This window comes from Pteropus medius, unplaced genomic scaffold (assembly GCF_902729225.1).
Source record: "Pteropus medius unplaced genomic scaffold, Ma_sr-lr_union100, whole genome shotgun sequence".
In the NCBI taxonomy this organism is placed as follows: Eukaryota; Metazoa; Chordata; class Mammalia; order Chiroptera; family Pteropodidae; genus Pteropus; species Pteropus medius.
The window spans coordinates 339,122-361,804 of NW_024340701.1; the positions used below are offsets into that span (position 1 = coordinate 339,122).

Sequence of the window (22,683 nt, forward strand, 5' to 3'; positions counted from 1 at the left end):
GCGTGGAGCCTAGGCTTCTAGAGTTGCTATTGAGAATTCCATCTCACCCACTTCCCATCATGTTTACTTTCCTTTGTCCAGTCTTACTTCATTTTCATGGTTTCTCTTGGCTCTAGTTCCCATGACGCCCCCTCCTACATCCTCCCCACTGCAATTCTGTATCTCATCCATCTCTCCTTCCCTAGGAGCCTCATTCGAGAGGATGGGGGGCCAGGCACTGAGTGTCGCCACCTGCACCAGCTCCTGGTGAGGCGAGTTGGAGAGATCTGCAGGGAGGTCAACCAGGTAAGGGACAGCCAGGGACAGTGCTCTCTAGGTATTAGACACAGCCCAGATGAGGAAGGAGTTTCTAGGAACTCGACCTCCAGAGTCTATTGATGATGGATGTTTTCTTTGACTCCCTAGTTATTAGGATGCTATTACTCCTCAGACTCCCCACAACTAGGGAATCCTCCCTAACCCTCCACCCCGAGCACTGTGGGTTCCTCTCATACCCTCCCAAGGACTATGATATTCCTTCTCGTTGCATTATGCTAGCATTAGGGATATGATAGTGAAAAAGACAGGGAAACCCTGACTCTCTGGAGCTTGTGTCAAGGAGGGAATAGACATTGAACAACTAAATCATACAAATTATTTGTTACAAAGACTTCTATAGAGATCTAAGACTATAGAGGCTGCCGTGAGAGCATATAACAGGATCTGACCATCTGAAGTGTCAGGGAAAGCTTCTTAGAAGTAATTTTTTAAGCCGAGAACTGAAGGATAGCGAACAGATTCTGGCAAAGAGCAGGGACAGGTGCTCTTAACTGTGGTTTCAGTGCTCAGAACCCCGACCCCGACTGTCAGACACTGTCTCCGACTTTCCAGTGGTTACTGATGCTCTGCTTGACCTGTGACCCCCAGTGATAGTGGGCATTTTCTCTGGCCTGTGATCACCTCTCACCACCACCACCAATTGATGAGGGAAGATCCCGGGTCCCTGATATTTCACTTCTTCTCCCAGCGGCTGCTGCTTCAGGACCTCCACGACAGTCACGTGTGTAACTCTCTCCTGGTGGCCGAGAGCGAAGAAGACCTGTGGCGCAGTGAGACCCCCTTCCACTCCCGTCCGCGGGTCCCACCGCCCGCCGATGGTGAGGTCCCACCCCGGAGCCCTCCCCGCAAAGGGGCGCTGTTGCCTTTTCCTGTCTCGAAGTCTTTGGTGAGAAGCTGAGGGCAGAGTCATCATTACTTCGTCATCGGCGCCAAGTAATACAGAGAGTGAGGAAGAGAGGAGACGAAAGGATCACTGGATTTGAGTGTTCCAAGTCCCTCAGTGACTTAGTGAAAGTGCTTTCAGTGGAGAGATGGGAATATAAACAAGAGGAAATTGAAAGTGAAAGGATGTTAGATAGGTGGAGCTGAGAAGAACTACTCTTTCAAGTAGGTTGACAGTGAAGGGAGAGACAAAATAGATATGGCAGGAACTAAAGGAAATGAGGGGCAAGGCAGGAAGTTTAAAATAAGGTAGAGACTCTCAGAAGCTAAGCAGGGTCAGGCCTGGTTAGTACTTGGATGGGAGACCACCTAGGAAGACCAGGTGCTGTAGGCATAAAACATAAAAAAGGGATTATAAGATGACAAGGTCCTTGCAATGTGTGAGGTCAACCAAGGGTTGCCTCACCTAAAAAAAATAAAATAAAAATAAGGTAGAGACTTGAGCACATTTATGTTCCACATCAAAAGTCGGTAGAGAGGGAGAAACTGAATACAGGAGAGAAGGGTTCATAGAAGAGGCAGGGGCTGGCAGTGACCTGTCTTCCTAAGGGCATACCTTTGCCTGGCTCTGCCTTGTTTTCTAAAGTGACCATCTTTCCCTTCTAGGGGAATAGACTAGGTGAGGGTGGAGGTAGGGGTGGCAGTGAATGAGCATGCCAGTTCATAGGTGAGAGACAAGAAGGGTGGAGTCTGAGACCCAATAGGAAGATTTGCCTTGTGATTGTCCCTCCAGACAGGCAGACACAGGGCTCCTTTGGGATTTCTGAGATTTCTGATCATTGTTAGGAAACATGGTAATCTACCTGAGATGGTAATTAAAGTCTCCACACTTCTGCTCCCTTCTCTTACTCCGGATGACCTCTCCCCCTAACTCATAGAGGAAAGCCAAATCATGCTATTTCTTTGCAGTTCTCCCTTCTGGTTTAAAAGTAAAATCAAACCACTCCTTAATTTTAACATTCTCAGCAAGTCTGTAGATGAACATTTCTGACAGTTCCAAAGAGTGCATCTCTCAGCACATCCTGGGATGTGTTCCATATCAAAGCAGAATTCCCGTAATTAGTGGGCTTCCCAGGGTTTTGATAGCATCTTCTGCAAATTGAGCATGAGCTAGGACAGCCCAGCACTTTTTCTTTACAATGACTTCCAGCAGCCTGAGATGTAAGACCAGTCAGAACCCAAACACAGCCCTTCCTCATTTTAGTCTCTCCATGTGGTTCCGCTGAAACCTTAGCAACCAGCATTTCATTCCAGACTGCAGACCTCTGGGTTTCCTACATGCAGCTCACATCTGACAGCAGCTTCTCTGGGAAACTAAATTGCCACCTTTGGCTGACTGAAAGGTTCCTTGTCAACCTGCAAACCTGGAAAGGATTGAACAAGGCATTGGACTGTGGCCATAGGCTCTTGCATACTGCCACACCACTCTTTGCGTTCTTTGGGATAGCTGTCCTCCAAAGCGCAGGACGTAGTCTTCCCCACTCTGCAGTAGGTGCATGTAAGCAATCATACTTTTCGTTTTAATAGGATTATTGTTGCAACTCCTAATGAGTACACAGACGGGGCATACATACACACACACACACACATACCTACGTGCGTACATACATACTTTGTGACAAGATTTGAGTGTCCCGGCACTACTTTCAGGATTTTCTCATGCGTTGCCATTCCTGATACCTCTTCTTAGTTCCTGTACCACATCTCCCTTAGGTAGTTCTGAAAACCTTTGTACTATGGCTTCTTTCCAAGAGCATGGCCCTGCCTTGTTACCCAAAATGACCATCTTTCCCCTGCAGGGTAGGAGGGCCGAGGAGCTGGGGGAGTGAGGATGAGGAGGCCAGTTTACAGGTGAGAAGTCCATGAGGGCAGAGGGCTGTGTCCTCTTTCTGATCCAATGTCTTCCTTCCCTCCATCAGATTATGCTGCTGATGAGAGCTGTGCACCCCGAGGATACCTAGCAGCCACAATGCAGTTTGTTCCTGGCCATTTTTCTTGTGATGTTGTGTGGGGAACCGTGATTCGAGTCCATTCACGCCTCAAAATGGGGCCCAGCATGGGGGTCTCTCGGGGTATGTGATGGCATGAGAGGGCAGGTGGAGTGTGGAGGGGGAACCAGAGAAAGGAGTTTCCTGAACCCCCATTACTCCCACAGCCATCCAGGCCTTGCGCTCTGTGCTCAATGCATTCTCTGTGGTGAACCGGAAGAATATGTTTGTTTATCAGGAGCGAGCAACAAAGGCTGTGTACTATCTTCGGTAGGTGGGCCCTGGGAAGATGGGGTAAAACATGAGGCTAAGGATAACGCAAGAGGAGTTATGTCCAAAGACCTTGCTACTCTTTCCCAGGCTCCTGGAGACGTCCTGCAGTGAGCGGCCATGGGAAGGCGATGCTCTGCCCCCCTCCTTAGCTCTGTCTCGAAGCCAGGAGCCCATCTCTGAGGAAGCCTCGGCATGTATCACCCCCCATTCCCTGATGCCCTGTGCTCCCTCAGACTTTGCTCCCTGGAGCCAGGCCCTGACCAGAGTTTCCCTGCAGGGTCCTCGTTCTCCCTTGGACATGGCTTCTAGCCGCAGTGCAGATGCTGCTCGTCCCGTGGGCCAAGTGGACAGACATATCCAGCTACTGGTACATGGCGTAGGGCAGGCAGGTAAGAACTGCAAGGATGGGGTAGGAGAGTGACCAGATGAGGTTCCAGAATCCTCTGGGACCTCTTTGGAGCCTTCCTACTCCAAACTTCCTACTTCCTACTTCCTACTTATGCTATGCTTTGTGCTTCCTTCAAGTATGACTGGGTGGGGAAGGACTGACAGCTATGATATTTAGAGGGTAGGACTTATAGCTGATAAAAATGCATGCAACATGGGCAAGAGGGGTCATTAAAGTTGACACTCAGGTATCTAGCCTGGGTGATTGTGTGGATAGACGATGGTCTCACTGGCTGGATACCAGAGATGGGTTTGAGATGAGGATGATGGGTTCAGTTAGAGAAATCTTGAGCCTGAGATGTCTATTGGGCAACTGTATTTTCCAGCTAATATTTATGACTCAGTTAATGTGTACTAGGTCTTAGGCTAAGATTGGTACATATGAGGTAAATGCTGTTATTCCCATTTTATGGCCAAGGGTACTGAGGCTTTGAGAAGTAAGACTTACTTGTCCACAGTCACACAATGAGTAGCTTGGCAGAACTAGAACCTAGTGTTGGCTACCTCTGGAGTGTGGGAGAATGTTCGAGTCTGGGATTTATGGGCTGGTTTGGGGTAGCTGAATCCTCTGCTAGTGTCTCCACCTTCCCATCATGGCTATGTCAAGGTCCCGAGATCACAGATGAGCTAGTGCGGGTTCTGCGTCGGCGCCTGGATGAGGCCACTCTGGATGTCATCACGGTCATGCTTGTTCGGAACTGCAAGCTGACACCAGCTGATGTGGAGGTCAGCTCCCTCCCAGACTCCCTACATGGCACAGCCACAAGCACAGGGACAGTTTCAACTGGAACCTCTTCATGCATCTCTGACTCCCCTTCCCACTCTCTGCAGTTCATCCAGCCCCCTGGAAGTCTCCCCTCAGAGGTGCTGCATCTGGCCCTGCCCTGCTCCTGCAGGCCCTGGCTTCCTGCCTTAGCCTGGTACCTGCGGCAGAACCTGCTCATCTTCCTGCACTCTCCCAAGTACACAGACAGCAATAGCCGGAACCACTTCCAGGTGAGATTTCACCCACCTCTCTTCACACCCCATACACCCAGCTCCCTGCACCCTGCCCCACACGTACCTACGCTATGTAACCATTTCTACAGATGTCCTATATGCACTTTTGCCCATGGATCTGTGTAGACACCTTTGTCTACCTGTGTCTTCCTGTGTTTCTGTGTGTACCTGTCCCCCATTCCCAACTATAGATACCCATTCCTTGATGGCTTTTGTCCATTCGCCTAGTCTTAGTGGTCTGTGTCTGTCTGTTCTCTCCCCAGCACCCACTCCCACCACAGGGCAGCCTCCTCGACTTGGATATCTACTTGTATAACAAGCCTGGTGGACAGGGCACTGGGGGCAAAGGTATAGTGCAGGGCACTACCAGATGTGGGAAACTTTTCCTGTCTCATGGCTGAAAGGGCCTTTCCCAGCCTTGCAGGTGAGGGGGACCTGGTGATGAGGCTGGGGGTCTGAAAGTCCCAGACCTGAGTCTTCCTGTGGATTTTCATCCAGGAGTCGCCTGCATCACTCTAGCTTTCGTGGATGAGGGAGGGGCCCCCATCTCACTGGCATCATGGCCCCCCTCTTCTCCGGGGCCCCCAGATCTAATGCAAGAGGAGGAATTTGAGCAGCTGACCCAGGTCACTCGCTGCCCAGTCATGCCAGACAGTTCTTCAGGTGAGGCAGCTTGGTCAGAGGAGGGGAGTTCAGTTAATGCTACGGGAACTAGGGGCATCCTCGAGTGACTGCCGTTCTTTAGCTCACAGTGGAGCCCCACGGCTTCGACTGGATGTATGGGAAAAGGGGAACATCAGTATTGTGCAGCTGGAGGAGAAACTCCGAGGAGCAGCTCGCCAGGCTTTGGCTGATGCCGTTATGGAGCTGCGGCTGCTGCCAGCCTCGTTATGCACAGAGGACATGTCCCCAGGTATGTGGGGGCCAGAGAACATCACAGATCCAGGCAAGATGGTATTTCAAATGATGGTGCAAAGTTGGGGGTTTGGGAAGGCATCACAGAGGCTCCATCTGAAATATACACTCATGGCTGTCTATTACCTTCTCTCAGCATGGTGATACACTGGGAGAAATGTATGTATGTTTAGGGTCACCCACTTAGGGAAATATCCTCAGGAACTCACTTCACATAAATGCATGCAGACATGCACTATCAACTACATATCACTAACAGAGTAAGTTGTAAGTCACTGTCATACTAGTCTTAGGGCTAGGTTGTCTGGAATGGGGATTGATGGTTAATGACATGAGTCTAACGTCTGGTGCCCACAGGAAGTCTCAGGAGTGGATCATTGGAAACCAAGAGCCCTGCAGGCCATGCCAGCACCTTTCCCTCTGGCCCTGGTCCTGGGGAGCCTGTGACTCCCCCTAGCAAAGCTGGTCGGCGTAGCTTCTGGGATATGTTGGTAATGGGAGACCGGGGGGAAGTGGTGAAGTTGGTATGCTCCCCATACACTCTAGTATAGGCCTTGCCTCAGATGTGTTATGTAAAACTACTCTGTCCCTTGGGTAGGCGTTTGCAGAACAAGGCAAATTTTCACTGAGATAGAGAGCCTCAGCTTATTAAGTGCCTTCACCTCCACTTTTCTTATCAGATTCTCACAGCTTGCAAGATAAGCAAGGCTTTTACTAGCGAGGCAGCCAGGGCTCAAGAAAGTTGAGTAGCCTGCCCAAGACTGCTTAGTCAGTCTCCAGTGAAGCCAGGGCCTGAACCTGGGCCTCCAAATCTTCCTGGGCCTCCAAATCTTCCAGCTTGTTACCCTTCCATGATACCTCCATCCTGTACCCCGTTCCCCTTCCCAAAAGCCCCTCCTCATTCACTGCATTGCCCCTAGAGTAAAACAGAATCTGGGGACTTGGGTTCCCCCAAAACAACTGATGACATTGTCCTGGATCGGCCAGAAGACACTCGAGGCCGGAGGCGGCACAAAACTGAAAATGTTCGGACTCCTGGTGGAACTGAGCGGGCACCAGGCCCAGATTCTGGAGCCCAGAAACAAAGGTATGTATGTATGTTGTGTCATGGAGGTGTGATATAAAGTCAGGTCAGTACTGGGTTTGTGTATACACACATGTCATGTACGGGTTCTTACTTCTGCTGTGTCTTCAGACGCCGGACTACACAGCTAGAGGAGGGCGAGGTGGGCACTCTGCAGCCTGTGTTTGCTCATGTTACTCAGTACTGGATGGAATTCATGGTTCAGATTGGTGAGACCCCAGCCTCCCTCTCCCATCTTCAACCCCGTGGCCTGGTCCCCATCCCTCAACCCCATTATGACTTCTCTGCCCTGGATTCAGGATGTGCCTCGGTATCCAGGAGTTCTACCTACATGGTGTCCCGGTTCCTCCTTCCATCTATCCTGTCTGAGTTCACTACTCTGGTTACCTCAATGGCTGGAGACACTAGTGTCCGCATCTTTGAGCAGCATTTGTGAGTTTGGGGTTCTCATGGAGGCTGAGTTAGGAGAGGTGGAGGCCTAAACCTGGGGAGGTGATGGCCAGTGGATGGGGCATGGATGGTCTGCTTTCTGTACATCCTTCCCTCCCACTAGGGGTTCAGAGCCAGACATCTTCAGTCCTTGTTCACTTGGACAACTGGGCCCAACTCCCCACCCAGCAGCTGAGCGGCATCTGCTACTTCTGGGAAGGAACTTCTTACAGTGGAGGAGACCAACCCAGCAGGGTGAGGGCGTGGCCTAGGGGATGCTGGGTTTAGAGTGACTGATGGAATAGTCTCTGACCCTGCGGGGGGCAGGGTGGAATTGAGGGGGATCCACCTCCAGATCCCCATTGTGCCCCTGTCCCCACCCTGTAGCTGCCAAAGCCCTGCAGCGCTTCGAGCCAGGAGGCGATGGGAGCTCAGGGCGAAATGCTCCCCGGCAGAGGTTCTTGCTGTTGGAGGTTGTGGACAAGAAGGTAGATATGGGGCCAGGGGCTGGGTGGGAGAGGAGGTTCTGTGATCTCACTGATCCTGACCCCTGACTTCTAGCTACAGCTGCTGACTTACAACTGGGCTCCAGACCTGGGGGCAACATTGAGCCGAGCACTAGTTCGACTCGTGCAGTGGCAGAACGCACGTGCCCATCTCATCTTCTGCCTCCTCAGCCAGAAGCTTGGACTCTTCCATCATTATGGCCAGTTGGACTTCCCAGTGCGGGATGAAAAGGTGCTTACTGCTCAGGGGCTCTCCTCTAGTTCTGGCTCCTGAGGGGTCAATTTAAGGAAGTACCAGCTCAGAAGCAGGGGGAGAAGGGACAGACTGAGGGCAGAGGTAGTTGGGAGGGAGAGTCTGAGAGAGGAGACCATGGGGTAGAAGTGAAGGTCTGAGGGCAAAGGCCACGAACCCATTGTGAGGCTCCATCTCTCTCAGGAGCCAAACCCATTCCTACTGCCGACCATGGAAGCAGAGACCCTCATCCGAAGTGCAAGCCCCCCTCTGAGTCGTGAACAGGGCCGGTTGAGTGGGTCTTCTCGAGGTGGGGGCCCCCTACCCCTGGACACATTCCCCTTTGACGAGGCCCTGAGGGATATCACAGCTGCCCGTCCCAGCTCTTCACTCGGGCCTGTGCCCAGACCCCCTGATCCTGTCAACTACCATGGACAACAGTTCCTGGAGATCAAGATGACAGAGCGCAGAGGTGAGGGCACTGGGCTGGACAACAGGACAAGCTGTGAAGTTTGGGAAGAAGGGGGCTGGCAGGTCCTGCAGGCCACTACTAATGCCTCCAACCCCCAGAGCTAGAGCGCCAGATGAAGATGGAGAACCTGTTTGTAACCTGGCAGCAGCGTTCCGCTCCAGCCAGCATGCCCATTAGTGTAAGTGGCCTGAACCTGCACCCTCTAGGAGCATCCTGTGACCCTTCTCTGACTCCCACTCTACTGCTCACTGCCCCATTTCTCCAGGCTGGGGAGCTGGAGACCCTGAAGCAGTCGTCTCGCCTGGTGCATTACTGTGCAACAGCCCTGCTCTTCGACCCCGCTGCCTGGCTGCATGGGCCCCCGGAGACCTGTGGGCCCCCAGAGGGGCAGGTGAGGCTCAAGACGCCTGGATTTCTCCCCTGGGACTTCCCTTTACCTCCCAGTGACTTTTATTCCTCCACCCCCAGTAAGGTGGTTGACAGTGGGTAGAGCCTTCCTTAATTTCCACTCCTACAGCGGCGCCATCGCCCTGAGTCAGGGTCTGGGAGCCGAGAGGCCCCTGCAAGCTGTGAGTCCTTGGATGTGCCTCCGCCGGGCGCGCGTGAGGAGCCTTGGCTGAAGGAGCTCAGCCTGTCTTTCCTGCAGCAGTATGTGCAGTATCTGCAGAGCATGGGCTTTGTGCTGGTGCCGCTGCGACCCCCCTCGCCCACCCGCAGGTGAGGCCTCACATGCCCTTTCTCTCTTCACACAGGTCCCATGTGGACAACTCAGGCCTTGTGCATGTTCATTCCACATACGTGAGGTTCTCAGACACTTCTGTGCAGCCCTCATGCACCTCTGTAAACCTCACACGTCTCATGGAACTCATGGCCACATTTGCACACAAAACTGCATACATTCTCTCAGAGTTTGTGCCCACATACATCTTACATGCTTACCTGCTGGTGTACATCCACAATCCACACACATGGATCTGGTACACACTCTTAAGCTTCTGGACCTGGGTCTTAATGATTGCTGTCCTGATCACCCCACTGACCTCTCCTGAGATTTTACTTGGTTCCTAGCCCAGGAAATTTCCTTGCTGAGGTTAGTTGTCTTTCTCACCAAGGACCCCTGCACAGAGCCTACTTGTATCACTGCCCTCTGGTCTGTTTTTGGCCATTTTCACTCAGCTGTCCAGTAGTGAGACGTCTGAGCCTAGGAAAGTAGGCAGCCCCTCTGTCACCACCTTCCATCTCCTCAGAGCTCAGTGACAAGCCCACAATCACCTTTTCCTCCCATATCAAATATCGAACCCCCATTTCTGCAACCCTGCTCTATGCTCTTCTCAACATCTGAGCCTCCAGATTCTGTGTTCCCAGCCCCTTCCCAGTAGCTAATGGGAAAGCATCCATTCATGTTATAGTTACTTTTGTGTCTCCAGATTTGTCAATTTATTTTCTCCCTCCTCTCTGTTATCAGTTCGATGTCTTTTCAAGCTAGTAAATGTAATTGTACTTCCTTAAGACACTTTGGCTCAGAAAGCCAATTCCAACTCCTTAGCGCTTTTGTAACCAGCTTTCCACCTCCCAGGCCTCACCCTCTTTTCCAGATCTTAGGAAGAGAGGACAGGCATGCATCTCTGGGACCCTACCCCTCATTCTCATCCCAAGGTCGAGCTGCCCAGCTTGCTGCCCTTGACAGTCAAGTCCCAGCTCTAGGAGCTTCTCTGAGAAACTTTAGTTTGCATACTTTTCATTGAGTTATGTTCTTCTCAGAAATCTGAATTCTTTTTTAAAAATAAAAGACACATTAGGGTAAAAGGTGTGTTTCTAGAGCAAAATTTAAAGTCAGGCCAGTCTTTAACTATCACTAGTCACTAGTTAGGTTTTGTCCCTATTTCCTTGAGGATTAAATGGGACATTTCTCACCAGAGGCTTAGACCTCTCCCCCGGCCCTAGCAAGAGTTCTGGCAATTTGTACCTCTTAAATATAATGAGTGAGTCCCACTGGCCCTTTCTATTTATCCTTGTTCACAATACATTCCTTGCTTCCCTTCTCCCCTTGTCTCTGAGTTGAGAAATGAACAGTAGGCCTGTGGAATGCTGAAAGTGCCATTCCCTAGTCAAGAGAGAACCCGTTTTCCTTCTCAGGAAAGTACCTACACAAGGCATCAAGCATCTCCTTGAATTTTCCTAATGAAATCTTAGACATAAATCACCCTCTCCCCTACCATCCTCCCCTGCTGCTCCCAGTAAGCAGACATCTCCATCCCCTCATGAATGTCCCCCATATTTTGAGCAGCCTCTCTTGCCCTACCCTCATCCTCTCATTGGTAGAGAGGTTTCCACCTCCCCACCGAACACTGCTTGCATTTCCACTTAAAGCAGCAGCTGCTATGGAGCAAGCCCTGCCCCCTAGTCTAGACCTGGACTCCGGTCCCACCCAGCCTTGTCACTTACGCACCATGGTACCCTGAGCAGGTTCTTCCCCTCTCCAGGCCTATTTCCTCTCCTGCAAAACAATTCCACACAAAATGGATTGTGAGTCTGATAGCTGTAATCCTTCACTCCACTGGCCTGCCTCATCCTCTTGTCCCTCTTCCTTTTCTGCAGCACCAGCCGACTACGGGCCATGGCTGTCCTTGGAACAGAGGGTCGGGGCTCCTTCTCCTGCCCTAAAACCAAGACTGATGGGAGTCCCAAGGTAACATGTCATCATATACCTTCCCTGACAGTGAGGTCAGTGATGCTCCAGACACCAGTGTTACTAAGCCTGAATTATTTCCCCTGGATAATGACTGAATTTGTTGATCCCAGCCTGTTACCATTAAAGTCACTAACCCAAGGAACTTCTTCCCTGCTCCAAGGCTGGTGAACCCATAAACTTTGCCCGTGAACCCATCTTTTTCCTTTCTTCAGAGCACTGGCTCTCCAGTGACCACCTACCACCTGCAACGGGCACTGCCTGGGGGCATCATCCTCATAGAGCTGGCATTCCAGGTAAGCAGGAGGAGCACTGAACGGGGAGAGCCAGACTCACCTGTCTCTTGCCCTCCTGACCTCATCTTCACCCTCTCCCCAGGGCTGTTACTTCTGTGTCAAACAGTTTGCCCTAGAATGTTCCCGAATCCCCATGGGGCAAGCTGTCAACTCTCAGGTATGTGGTGGGGACAAAGGAATATGGGGTCTTGGGCATAGTAAATGCATCCCCAGTGTGCTGTGGCCGGTAAGAGTGGTGCATAGGCAATCTAGCCCAGTGATGATCTGGTGCTGTGGGCTGATTAGGTCCTTGGCCATTCTGGTGACTGGATATTCCACCAATGTCTTTGTGCAGGTGGTTCAGAGCTGTATTCAGCAGTAGCGAGAAGGCAGAAGGCATCCTAGCAGAGTGGCTTGTCTGGCCCTGTGGTCATTCTGGCACTGACAGTAGCCTAGCACTGTGGTCAATCCATAACCATAGGTGGTTAGACAGGACATTTGAGCATAGTGGGTAAGCTGACACATGGGTAGGTCGATACCATGGGCAGTCCTGGCCTAATCTAGAGCTGCAGACGGCCTGGTATTGTCAGTATAGTCACTAACACTTGCAGTGTGGACTAGAGTTCCCACCCACACAGATACCCCTGTCACTTAGTTGTTATTTATGACTCCACCTGCCTCAAGGCAGGGCCTCTGTACCCCATGAGAGCCAAGCACTTAGGAATGCTCAGAATGAGAGGGTCGAGTGGGGTCAGGGACCTGAAGCCCTCTGTGCTTGAGTTAGTTCAGATCTGTCAGGTTGCCTTGTATGTCATGTGAGGGCTTGTGCCTTCTTCGTGCCTCATTTTTAGTTTCTGAGATTTCAGAATCTGCCTGGGCCCAGTCTGTCGCCCTCCAATACAGACAACACAGACTCCTCTCATATCTGGACAGCTCGTATCCAGCCTATAGATGGTTCCCTTTCACTTGGGTTTGGATACCTATCCAGTCATCATGGGATAATGTGATCCAGAAAAGCTTGGTGACTTTATATGCAGGAACCTACTCAGGCCAGAGTGCCCAAAAGGAAGCTATGGGGCAGGCAGGTACTCTTTCACACTTGACTGTAGTATTGGGCGGCAAGGACCCAGAGCTTCCTGAAGTCCTTCTGGCTTCCCTGCCCCCTGATCTCCATCTAGCTTGGCTCTTTCTGCCCCTACTTATCTAATCTCTAACCCCACTTAGAGTTCTCAATTGCTTTATTATTGTTATTGTTTATTAAGTGCTTAATATATACACTAAGTGAAGAGGAGTTTTACTCCTACTGTACAGATCAGAAAACTGAGGTTCATGGCCATTCAGTAATTTGCCCCAGTGCACATAGCTAGTTGGGGCCAGTACTGTGTCTCTGTCTCTGATGCTCATCCTTGGTTACTGCAATTTATCAGTCTGCCTCTAACTTTATGAAGACCTTTACTTTATCTCCATGGTAGAGGAGGAAACTGAAGCAGAGCGATTGCTTCTACCACAGTGACTTACCAGAGATCGTGCAGCTACTCTGACTCCTAGGCTATTGCTTCTTCTACAGCCATTTATTTTCTTTCCCATTAACTCCTTTGCCCAGTGCCTCTAAGGAAAAAATGGTCATGTAGATTCTGCCACAAATTCAATTGTTAATACACTTTCAGTAATGGTGATTTCCACCAAGAGAAACATCAGCTCCATCTGTGCCTTCCTTTTTTCTTCCATCAGTGGTTCATTCATTCATTCACAGATCAATTAAAGGAGGCCCACCCTGGCCTAGCCTTGGCATGATGTCCCAGATGAAGCTTTAGGAATAAGGAGAAGTTAGGCAGGTTTGGGGATCAGGAAGAGCCGGATTCCAGGCAAAGAGAACAGCAGGTACAAAAGTGTAGAGAGAATATATGATGTACTAAGGAAAAGCTGGAGAAATGGAAAGGAGTCAGGAAAAACTTTCTAATAGTAAATACATGCCTGGCCTACCCTGACCACCCTGTTTAACCTTGCTTTACTACTTGATTTTCCATAACACCCATCTTCTAACATGCTGTGTACTCATTTTACTCTGTCTAATGTTTATTATCTTCTTTCTCCTCTGCTTAAATGGAAGTTCTTTGAGGGCAGGGGTTTGTTTCCATTTCCCAGTGTTTTCCCAGCACCTAGAACAGTACCAGGTAGACACTCAACAAGTACCACTGAATCTGTTGCATCAGGGAATCTGTGCAAGACTTTAGTGGAATCTGGAATAGAGGAAAAGGCCCATCTTTTCAAAATGGTCAGTTTCCTATAAACAGAATTGTAATACAGCATGAAAAAGAATATAACGAGGACTTACCAGAGAAGCTATTCTGGCAGAAGGGGGCCCACAGCAGCAGGGTAAATCTTGAACTATCTTTTCCCATGTGAGAAAGAGGAAAATGGGAATGTGCTGGTCAGCCTGTGTTCCCATTTCCTGACCCGGCCCCTGCCCTTCCCCAGCTGTCCATGCTGTTCACAGAGGAGTGCGACAAAGTGCGGGACCTGATGCATGTGCACTCATTCAGCTATGACTTCCACCTGCGCCTCGTGCACCAACATGTGCTGGGTGCCCACCTGGTGCTGCGGCACGGCTACCACCTCACCACCTTCCTGCGGCACTTTCTGGCTCACCACCCTGATGGGCCCCACTTTGGCCGCAATCACATTTACCAAGGTCGGTGCCTAATGGCAAGAACAGGCCACAAGGTGTCTCCAGGCCAGGGTTGGTGGGACCACTGCCCAGAGCCAGACCTCGTTTCTTTATCCCATGTTGTAATCACCTCATATCATTTGGAATTTGTCCCCACATCTCTGTCTTAACTTTATGGTCTGTTTCATATCAAAGCTTAGACTCTGTTTTATGTACTCTGCCCTCTGTCCTGAGCCACTTTGTGCCATCTAGATGTTCCATAGGAGCTCCCCAGCAAGGCAGAGCCAGTCTGCCTGTCAGTCAGAGCCTTAGAGACTCCTAACCCCCCAGCCAACCAGATTAGTGTGTCTATTCCAGGCTCATTGTACTGTAACTTGACCTTTAGGGACACTGGAGCTCCCCACACCACTCATTGCCGCCCATCAGCTGTACAACTATGTGGCTGATCATGCCAGTTCCTACCACATGAAGCCACTGCGGATGGCCCGACCAGGAGGCCCAGAACATAATGAGTATGCCCTGGTGTCAGCATGGCACAGGTAAGGCAGAGAGGGGACACCAGCACGTACGCTGGTGGAGCTTTGTTTGAGGCCATCTTTGCAGTAGGGAGACCCGTGTTTTCTTGGGCAGAGGGGTGAGGTTGGCTTTATTAGAACCCTAGGGTTAACATCTTATCCCCACTGTACAGCTCTGGCTCCTACCTGGACTCTGAGGGACTTCGTCACCAGGATGACTTTGATGTGTCTCTGCTTGTCTGTCACTGTGCTGCACCCTTTGAGGAGCAAGGAGAGGCTGAGCGGCATGTTCTGAGGTCGCAGACCCACGCCTCCCACCTTATACATGCCTACTGCCCAGCCTGCTTGCCCCCTGCCCTTCCTGTGAGTCTCCTGCGGTAACCACCACACTCTTGCTCCCCTCCCCACCTCAGGCTGCAGTTCTTCGTGGTGCTCACTAGCCAACGAGAGCTCTTCCCCAGACTCACTGCTGACATGCGCCGGTTCCGGAAACCTCCCAGACTGCCCCCTGAGCCAGAGGCTCCTGGGAGCTCAGCTGGTAGCCCTAGGGAGGCATTTGGAGCTGATCTGGCCCCTGGACCAGCTCCTCTGTTTCCCCCACTGGCTGCAGAGGTGGGTGTGGCACGGGCGAAGCTGGCTCAGCTGGTACGGCTAGCTGGAGGGCATTGCCGCCGGGACACCCTCTGGAAGCGCCTCTTCTTACTGGAGCCACCAGGACCTGATCGGCTGAGGCTAGGGGGTCGTTTGGCCCTGGCTGAGCTGGAGGAACTCCTAGAAGCAGTCCATGCCAAATCCATTGGAGACATTGACCCTCAGCTGGTAAGGAAGGGGCTCTGAGCTCCAGAAAGGCCTGGGATGGATATTAGGAATTCCATGGGCAGCTAGGGTGGAGGATGCAGGGGTCTCAGAGGTGGCTCTAGGAAAGCAGAGCCAGGTCTGTGGACTCTTCCCCAGGACTGCTTCCTGTCTATGACGGTCTCCTGGTACCAGAGCCTGATCAAGGTTCTCCTCAGCCGCTTTCCCCAGAGCTGTCGCCATTTTCAGAGCCCAGACTTGGGAACTCAGTACCTGGTAAGTTCTTTGACCCTCCTCTCAAAGGGGAGACTCAGCAGAAATCTTCACCAGAGAGATGACAGGTGTCCCCCTCAAGGAGCCCTGGCCTGACCAAACAAGCTCTGCTCTGGAGAGAGGCCTAGATGGAATAAGCTTGCACAGATACATGTAAAACCTTGTGAGCACTGAGCATCAAGCCACAGCATGTGATTCACTGAAAACAACCTGGGGTTCTACCTTCATAGGCTCACAAAAACACAAACCTTGGCTAGGGATGCTGAGGGCCATGTTCTGGAACCTCATCAGTGGTTGGTTTTAGAGGCCGCAGTCCCAGAAAGGACCTCTTGAACTTTAGAGCCATGTTACCTGAAGTGTAGCCCTCACAGCAGCAGCATCACACCACCTGAGAGCTTCCCAAAATGCACTCAGGCCCCACTCCACACCCAAGACTCAGAACCTGCCTTTTAGCCAGATCCCTGGGTGCTTGGTGTGCCCATTAGAGATTGAGAGCACTGCAGGAAGGACAGGTAGAAGAGCTACGGTGGTGGACGTGCACGTGGGGGTTAAGAGACTAGAGAAATGGGCCTGTGAGAGTGTTAGTCCAGGAAAGGAGACATTCAGGAAAAGACTTCAGGAGAAAAGTAGTTGGTTCATGGTGACGGGGCCTGCAACTTAGTGCCTGTAGGGAAGATGAGTTTCAAGGTGTTCTGAAGGGCTGTCCAGAGAGGCCGAGGTTTGTGAGGGTCAGGCCACAGTAATGTGGATGGCTGTGAGTGGATGTGGGAGGCTTCTGGGGGTGGTGAGAATGCTGAAACAGGAACTAGCTTGGTGAAGGGTGAGGAGTTGAATCTGGGGTCCATGAGGACCTTCTAGGACCACAGTCTAGAAGGTTTACGTGGACATCAGGAATTGGCGCTCAGGAGATCTAGGCAGCATCTGTATGAACAGGTGACTGCAGCCTTGGGAGTGGAAGAAGTCGCCCAGGGAGAGATTGCAAAGCTGAGCATCAGGGACAGACAGACATTAGGGGACAGTCCCAGGGGAAGTCAGAGAGACACAAGACCCAGGACAGGATAGGAAGCAAGGAGGGGTCAAGGGTAGAGCACTCTCCATCATTGCTGGGCTTCAATGCCAGCTTTGTACAGGGCCTCTAGACGGATGACCTCAGGAACCTTCCTATCAAGCCCCCCTCCCCTTTATTCTGATGAGGCTGGGCAGGCCAACCAGGGGCCTGTGAAGATGAGGACTGAGGTTCAGTTTGGAGATGAGGTTCGAGGTAATCATAGAGTGCAGGTGGGGTCGGGCGTGGTGATAGAAGCAGGCCTTCCTCAGACTGGTCCCACTTCCAGGATGCCCTCAGGAGGGTCTGTGCCTCCTTAGGTGAGACAGGCCTCACTTCCCATCTCATTTTGTCTTTTGCTGCAGGTTGTGCTGAATCAGAAGTTCACTGACTGTTTTGTGCTAGTGTTTCTGGATTCCCACTTGGGAAAGACGGTGAGAATGGGCTTTAAGGGGCTTTGTGTCAGCATAGTGGGAGGCTGTACCCCAAATGTTCCACCCCAGAGTCCACTGAGGTTGGGGTACCTACCCTGCCTTCCTTTCACCACTGTACTCCCACCATGTTCCCACAGTCTCTGACAGTGGTTTTCCGAGAGCCCTTCCCAGTACAGCCTCAGGACAGCGAGAGCCCCCCTGCCCAGCTGGTCTCCACCTACCACCACCTTGAGTCTGTCATCAACACAGCCTGTTTCACCCTCTGGACTCGTCTCCTCTGAGGAATGGACCACTGAATGTCACTGTTCCTTGAATCATGGATCTGTGATTGCCCACTTGAAGCAGGACTGACCAGCCTTTTTGTGCCCCAACGCAAGCCCAGACACTGAGGGATACCAAAGGCTTTGTGACTATATCTGGGGGGGCAGGGGGAGGGGTGCAGCAACCCTGGCAGCAGGGGCTGCTGTCCCAAAACACTCACAGCTGCTTGCCAACCCAGGGTTCTGGAGAGTCATGTCAACTCCCTGATGTGCCCACCTCGTCTCAGGCCCCTGGACTCTTCCTTCCTGCTTACCTAGTAGAGTCCCAGGAATTCTTCACACCAGGTGGCAAGCTCTCACTCCTGAAAGCTCCTCTGCCCGAATCCTGCCTCCATGTCTTTGATTGCAGTCAGCCACCCGCCTCCCACCTTGCATCCTCTGGTCTTCATTTCCCACTGGGACATCACTGCTGGACATTGCCATTGAGATAAGACATCCAGCTCTGCCTTTGAAGCAGCTGTGACAATAGATAAGTCCCTTTGCTCTCAGACCCTTGGTATCATCTGTACACAAGGAGGTGGGCTCAGAGCTCTCCCATTTCCACAGCAACACTGGCACAGACTGGAGGACCTGAGCTTGAGCTGTATGTCCCTTCTCAATAGGATGGATGTGACCCAGAGAAACTGAAGGATTAGACACTATGTGTCCCCCAATAACATACACATATGAAAATGTTCAACAGGTTGTCTTTAATTCAGAGAAGACTCAGGATGCTCAACTCACTGTCTCAGAGAGGCATGTGGATAGAGAGCAGGACCTCACTGGCCAGCCTATGGGTTGCCTCTCCTATCCCAGTAGGAACGTAGCCAGCTCAAGCCCTCCACCGTGTCTCCTGAAGGGAGAGGGAGGCAGTGGCTCAACCCATGAGAAGGAAAACATCCCCTGTCCAATAACTGTCCCTGCAGTACTCCCTTCCCCAGGGCCAGGCCTGGAGCTTGAACCCACCCCTCACCTTGAGGCTGATACTCGCATCCTACAAAGCCTTTGTAGCCTTCGTCTTCCAGCAGTTGGAATAGATATGGGAAGTTCAGCTCTCCAGGGCTGCCAGGTTCTCCCCGGCCTGGGACCTGTGCCACCTGCACATGTCCTGGAGACAGATGTGGGCAGATGTAGGGCCCAGGCTCCTGCTCAGGCCTGGGATACAGATACAGGGGGTTGGAAGGGTAGGATAGCAGAGGAAGGAGTTAAAGAAAGGGATCCTCTCACCAACGATGGGCAGGAACTCCCGGATGTTTCCTGTCAGGTTCCCATCCATGATCTGCCAGTGGAATATGTCCTAGGGCAGTGGTTACTAGAGTGAGAGACCCCCTCAGGCCCCACCATTCTTCCCAGATATGGGGAACACAGGCCCTCTTGAGTATTCCCTTTCTTCCACTTACCATTTGTAACTGGAGGTTGGGTCTTCCAACCTTCTGTAAGATGGCTGCCGCTGGGAAAGAAACCAAGAGGGGGCCATGACACTCCAGGAGAGCGCAAGAATCAGAGAGGAGGTGGCACAAGGCTGAGGGTCCTACCCTGCTGGGGTGTATCCAGGAAGTACTGGGCATCAGTGATGCGGGTGTTAATAGGTTCCAGCAATCCCACAAGGTTCTCCTAGAAGCACGTTGGATCTGTGAATACAGCTCTTCCCCCCAGGTTTGTTCCCCATCTTTCAGTCACTGGTCAAGCCACTCCCAGTTCCCCTGACCTGGGTCAGTGATCACCTTTGTGCCTTACTGCTTTCCACACTGCACCGCCCTCCGCACACACTCAGACACATTCATTTAAGTATGTGTATGTGTCTGTTTTCACTGTTGTCTCACCTGAGCCAAAACCCCAGCTGCATGCCTCAGGTTCTCCAGAAAAACTGTCTCCATTTCACTCCTGACTGCTGCTCGATCAGCACCCTGGGGTACTCGGCCAGCCATCAGGTGAATCCTGTGGGGAAAATGGGACTGGAAGGAGCTATGAAGTCCATCCCAGAAGCATGGGCTTTGCTCCCTATGTGCACCTCTTCCAGCCGTTTTCCTACTATACCAGCCCTTCCACCACCCCCACTGGTCTCTAGTCCATACCACTTGGCCTTGATGCTCAGGCCTACCAGCACCCTCAGTCACTCCTGTGTCAACCTAAGGCCAAGTCCTTTCCCACAGCCCTTCTGAGGGTCAACCGATCCTCCTGCCTAGAGGCCTCAGAGACCTCAGTCCCTCACTTAGCCCCTCCTGTAATTTCAACCTCTTTTCCTGTGGCCCTTCTCCCGGTGCTTAAGTCTCGCCTTTTAGAAATTATTTTGACCCTTAACCATTCTCAAGAATTCCACACTGCTTGTGTCTACTTGTATCTGCTTCTTAGCTTCTTCCCATCTGATTTCTGCCCCCAACCCCCACCAATAATGACCCCTTGTTGCCAGTTCCTTCTCAGCCTATTTGCTCTGCAGGATTTGACATTTATTTGATCAGCCCCACTTTGAGCTTCCACCTTCTCCCATCACCACCCAATCTTTCTCAGCCACATCCAATCCAAACTACCTCTCCAGCCTCATGAACTCTGCTGAACACACCAAGCTTCCTCCTTCCTCTGGCCACTCACTGCATACCTACCTGGGATGCTTCAAGCAAATGCCCACTCCTTAAGCCACAGTTCAACATCTGTATCTGTAGGAAGCTTTTTCTGATCCCAGTTAGGTGCCTACTCTGCTCCCACAGCCTCCGTGAATTGACCAGTTCTCAGATGGATCCTTCCTCGTTTATTGTTTACGTTGCTAGCTCTCTGCTCAAACTGAGCTCCCAGCATGGGATCCCAGGAGAGGAGCATGAAAGAATTGCCAACTGAGAATGACATATGACATAAAATACAAAAGAATTTACAAGGGACCAGGACTGCTGGGGTGGAGAAGGGCCGGTGCGCTCAGACGCCTGAGCTTCTCAAAACCAGGCGTCCTCTGCTCTTGGACCCCGAACCACGTGCGGAAGGGTCTTGGGTCATAGAGGGAGAGGAGAGGCTAAGATACCTGGGACAGCCCAGAGCCTTGGCATACAGCACAGCCTGCTCCAGCCCCTCTCGGAAGGCCGCCTGCCTCCCGGGAACGGCCGCCAGGCCCATTTCCCCCTTCTCTCGGTCTCCTGCGGAGAGAACAGACCTCAGCCCCCGGGTATGGCCCCTGGCCCCCAGTCCCCTGCCCCGGTCCCCACAGCGCACCCGGGGGCGTGTTGATAAGCACCAGCTGCAGCCCCGCTTCCTGCGCCACGCGCGCCAGCACCTCCGGCGGCTCCGCGCACGGCCAGCCGACCTCAGCCGCCTTGAAGCCCGAGCGCCCCGCAGCCTGGAGCCGCGCTGCGAGGCCGGGGAGCTCGGGAAACAACCATGACACATTGGCCGAGAAGCGCAGCGGAGCCATGACCGCAGGAACTAAGCCGTGGGGCAGAGTCCAGGGCGGCGGGAAGGCGGAAGCGGGCGCGGGGCGGGGAAGGCTGGGAGGGCGTGTCAGGATCTCGCGGAGGAGCGCGCGGAGAGGCTAGGCCTGAGCTGACCGAGCGGGGGCGCGCTGGTGCCGCGAGTCGGCCCTGGAGCTCTCCTTCGGCCTTTTCTGGTTAGAAAAGCTAGGCGTTGTAAAAACCGTGAACAGCCCAGAAAAGTGAAATATTTCAAAAGAGTATTAGGGAAAGTGCACGGAAAGGCGAGAGGGCCGAGCGAAGGCAGCGCGCTAGGACAATGCTGGGAGAAGGTGGGGAGCCCCGGCATTCCAATGCTGGGAGAAGGTGGGGAGCCCCGGCATTCCTTTGGCGGAGGTTGGGGTGGCAAGAAAGAGCTGGCCTGCTTCCGAGGCCCAGTTAAAATGAAGGAAAAGGACTTTAACGAATACTTAGTACTTAACTCATTATAAAAACAGCATCCATTCATTATGGAACATTTGAAAGCTGTATGACCTGATGAACATTTAAACCACCAGTTTTGTACCACATACCTGTTAACTTTCCCAAATTAAAAAATAAACATGCAGTTTTTTTCTTAGAAAATTCTGATCATACTGTATATGCGGTTTTATGGCCTGCTTTTCTTTTAATATTTTGTGATCATTTCCCTGTGCTAAAAATAAAATTCAACCCAGCAAATTTGAAGAATTGGCTTTATTAAACAACTCATAAATCAAGCAACATCTCGCAAGAGCTATAGGGAGGAGTTAATCAAGATGGAAGGCTTATGTAGCGAGTAGGGCAAGAAAATGTTGACTCTGAGAATACACCTGCCTGAAAGGATTCCACGAGGTTAACTGAGCTCAAATTCACAACCAGAGTCTAGCAGCCAATGCTCACAGCGCACGCACTCGCTACAACTGGGGAGGGAGGAAGCCACAGGTCCCACTGTCAAGCTTCCTACACTGTGCTCTTCTCTGCTGAGTCGACCCTTATAAGAGAGCGCCTAGGATCCGAAACCAACCAATAGAAGTGAGGCTTCCCCAATCCAATCCAGCTGAATATTTGCATCTTTACTGATCAATCAGAGTGTCTCCATTCCATCCAATCAGAATAGTGTTTTTCGGACCAATTGAACTGTGAGGATTTGGAGTCCTCATTTCCATGAGAACCCACCAATCAGGGACTCGTGGCGGAAACTTTTCCCTATATAAGTCTGCTTTCCCTTTCTTAACATTTCAGCAGAGCGTTTCTGTTGGCGGTTGAGTTTTTCCTGCTAAGTTTTAACACCAGGGCTGTGAAGTGAAGCCGCTTCTTCAAAAATAGTTTTTCCATTCATCGTACACTAGTTCCGGGGTTCACGTTGGTGCTGAAAAAAGTCATTAGCAGGAGAAAAGTGAAAGCTTATTGGAGGAAAGTAAGAGTTCGGGGTGACTGTGGCTTTTCATTGGCTGAGTTGTGGCGTTTTCCATTGACTGGGCTTATATGCTGGGCAAGAAGAGAAATATACTTCCTACCAGAGTAGGAAGGTAACTACACCATCCCGTCGGAGATGCAAGGTATGTCTTTTCCTGTTTGGAATAATTGGTGGTGAGTGGTAGGGGACGGGAGCATACTCTACAGGCCTTCCCAACTCCAATTTTAGCCGAAGTTTCTTTAATTTTTATACTTA

General features: G+C 51.6%; 2 protein-coding genes across 8 annotated transcripts in view; one reads left to right on the forward strand and one right to left on the reverse strand.

Moving 5' to 3' along the window:
* Nucleotides 1-18,107, forward strand: part of SZT2 (SZT2 subunit of KICSTOR complex) — a 50,073-nt gene extending 31,966 nt beyond the window's left edge. For 3 of the 6 annotated variants that reach the window (XM_039883437.1, XM_039883425.1, XM_039883449.1), the window contains 32 exons: nucleotides 186-285; nucleotides 1,007-1,136; nucleotides 3,180-3,332; nucleotides 3,416-3,518; nucleotides 3,609-3,711; nucleotides 3,799-3,910; nucleotides 4,576-4,694; nucleotides 4,800-4,964; nucleotides 5,231-5,315; nucleotides 5,466-5,630; nucleotides 5,713-5,880; nucleotides 6,240-6,373; nucleotides 6,803-6,969; nucleotides 7,078-7,175; nucleotides 7,266-7,398; nucleotides 7,520-7,650; nucleotides 7,783-7,883; nucleotides 7,957-8,133; nucleotides 8,338-8,605; nucleotides 8,704-8,783; nucleotides 8,871-8,996; nucleotides 9,123-9,322; nucleotides 11,204-11,294; nucleotides 11,510-11,590; nucleotides 11,673-11,747; nucleotides 14,048-14,261; nucleotides 14,623-14,776; nucleotides 14,926-15,048; nucleotides 15,166-15,571; nucleotides 15,707-15,823; nucleotides 17,231-17,299; nucleotides 17,437-17,580. In XM_039883437.1, coding sequence (XP_039739371.1) covers nucleotides 186-285; nucleotides 1,007-1,136; nucleotides 3,180-3,332; nucleotides 3,416-3,518; nucleotides 3,609-3,711; nucleotides 3,799-3,910; nucleotides 4,576-4,694; nucleotides 4,800-4,964; nucleotides 5,231-5,315; nucleotides 5,466-5,630; nucleotides 5,713-5,880; nucleotides 6,240-6,373; nucleotides 6,803-6,969; nucleotides 7,078-7,175; nucleotides 7,266-7,398; nucleotides 7,520-7,650; nucleotides 7,783-7,883; nucleotides 7,957-8,133; nucleotides 8,338-8,605; nucleotides 8,704-8,783; nucleotides 8,871-8,996; nucleotides 9,123-9,322; nucleotides 11,204-11,294; nucleotides 11,510-11,590; nucleotides 11,673-11,747; nucleotides 14,048-14,261; nucleotides 14,623-14,776; nucleotides 14,926-15,048; nucleotides 15,166-15,571; nucleotides 15,707-15,823; nucleotides 17,231-17,299; nucleotides 17,437-17,580 — 4,492 coding nt within the window. Of the gene's footprint in view, nucleotides 1-185; nucleotides 286-1,006; nucleotides 1,137-3,179; nucleotides 3,333-3,415; nucleotides 3,519-3,608; nucleotides 3,712-3,798; nucleotides 3,911-4,575; nucleotides 4,695-4,799; nucleotides 4,965-5,230; nucleotides 5,316-5,465; nucleotides 5,631-5,712; nucleotides 5,881-6,239; nucleotides 6,374-6,802; nucleotides 6,970-7,077; nucleotides 7,176-7,265; nucleotides 7,399-7,519; nucleotides 7,651-7,782; nucleotides 7,884-7,956; nucleotides 8,134-8,337; nucleotides 8,606-8,703; nucleotides 8,784-8,870; nucleotides 8,997-9,122; nucleotides 9,323-11,203; nucleotides 11,295-11,457; nucleotides 11,591-11,672; nucleotides 11,748-14,047; nucleotides 14,262-14,622; nucleotides 14,777-14,925; nucleotides 15,049-15,165; nucleotides 15,572-15,706; nucleotides 15,824-17,230; nucleotides 17,300-17,436 lie in introns of those variants that run through there. The other 3 variants (XM_039883417.1, XM_039883430.1, XR_005657409.1) reach the window with 3 other exon arrangements.
* A 181-nt stretch (nucleotides 18,108-18,288) lies between these two features.
* Nucleotides 18,289-21,069, reverse strand: HYI (hydroxypyruvate isomerase (putative)). 2 transcript variants are annotated; one of them, XM_039883567.1, is made up of 8 exons: nucleotides 20,797-21,069; nucleotides 20,609-20,720; nucleotides 19,422-19,536; nucleotides 19,134-19,212; nucleotides 18,999-19,048; nucleotides 18,826-18,877; nucleotides 18,572-18,706; nucleotides 18,289-18,451 (listed from the first exon to the last, which is right to left on the reverse strand). In XM_039883567.1, the coding sequence occupies exons 1-8, from the start codon at nucleotides 20,993-20,995 to the stop codon at nucleotides 18,390-18,392; spliced, it is 804 nt and encodes a 267-aa protein (XP_039739501.1). In that variant the 5' UTR covers nucleotides 20,996-21,069; the 3' UTR covers nucleotides 18,289-18,389. The 2 variants fall into 2 exon arrangements, with proteins under 2 accessions (XP_039739501.1, XP_039739494.1); XM_039883560.1 differs by having other exon boundaries at nucleotides 18,826-18,895; nucleotides 20,797-21,064.
* Between the last annotated feature and the right edge of the window lie 1,614 nt (nucleotides 21,070-22,683).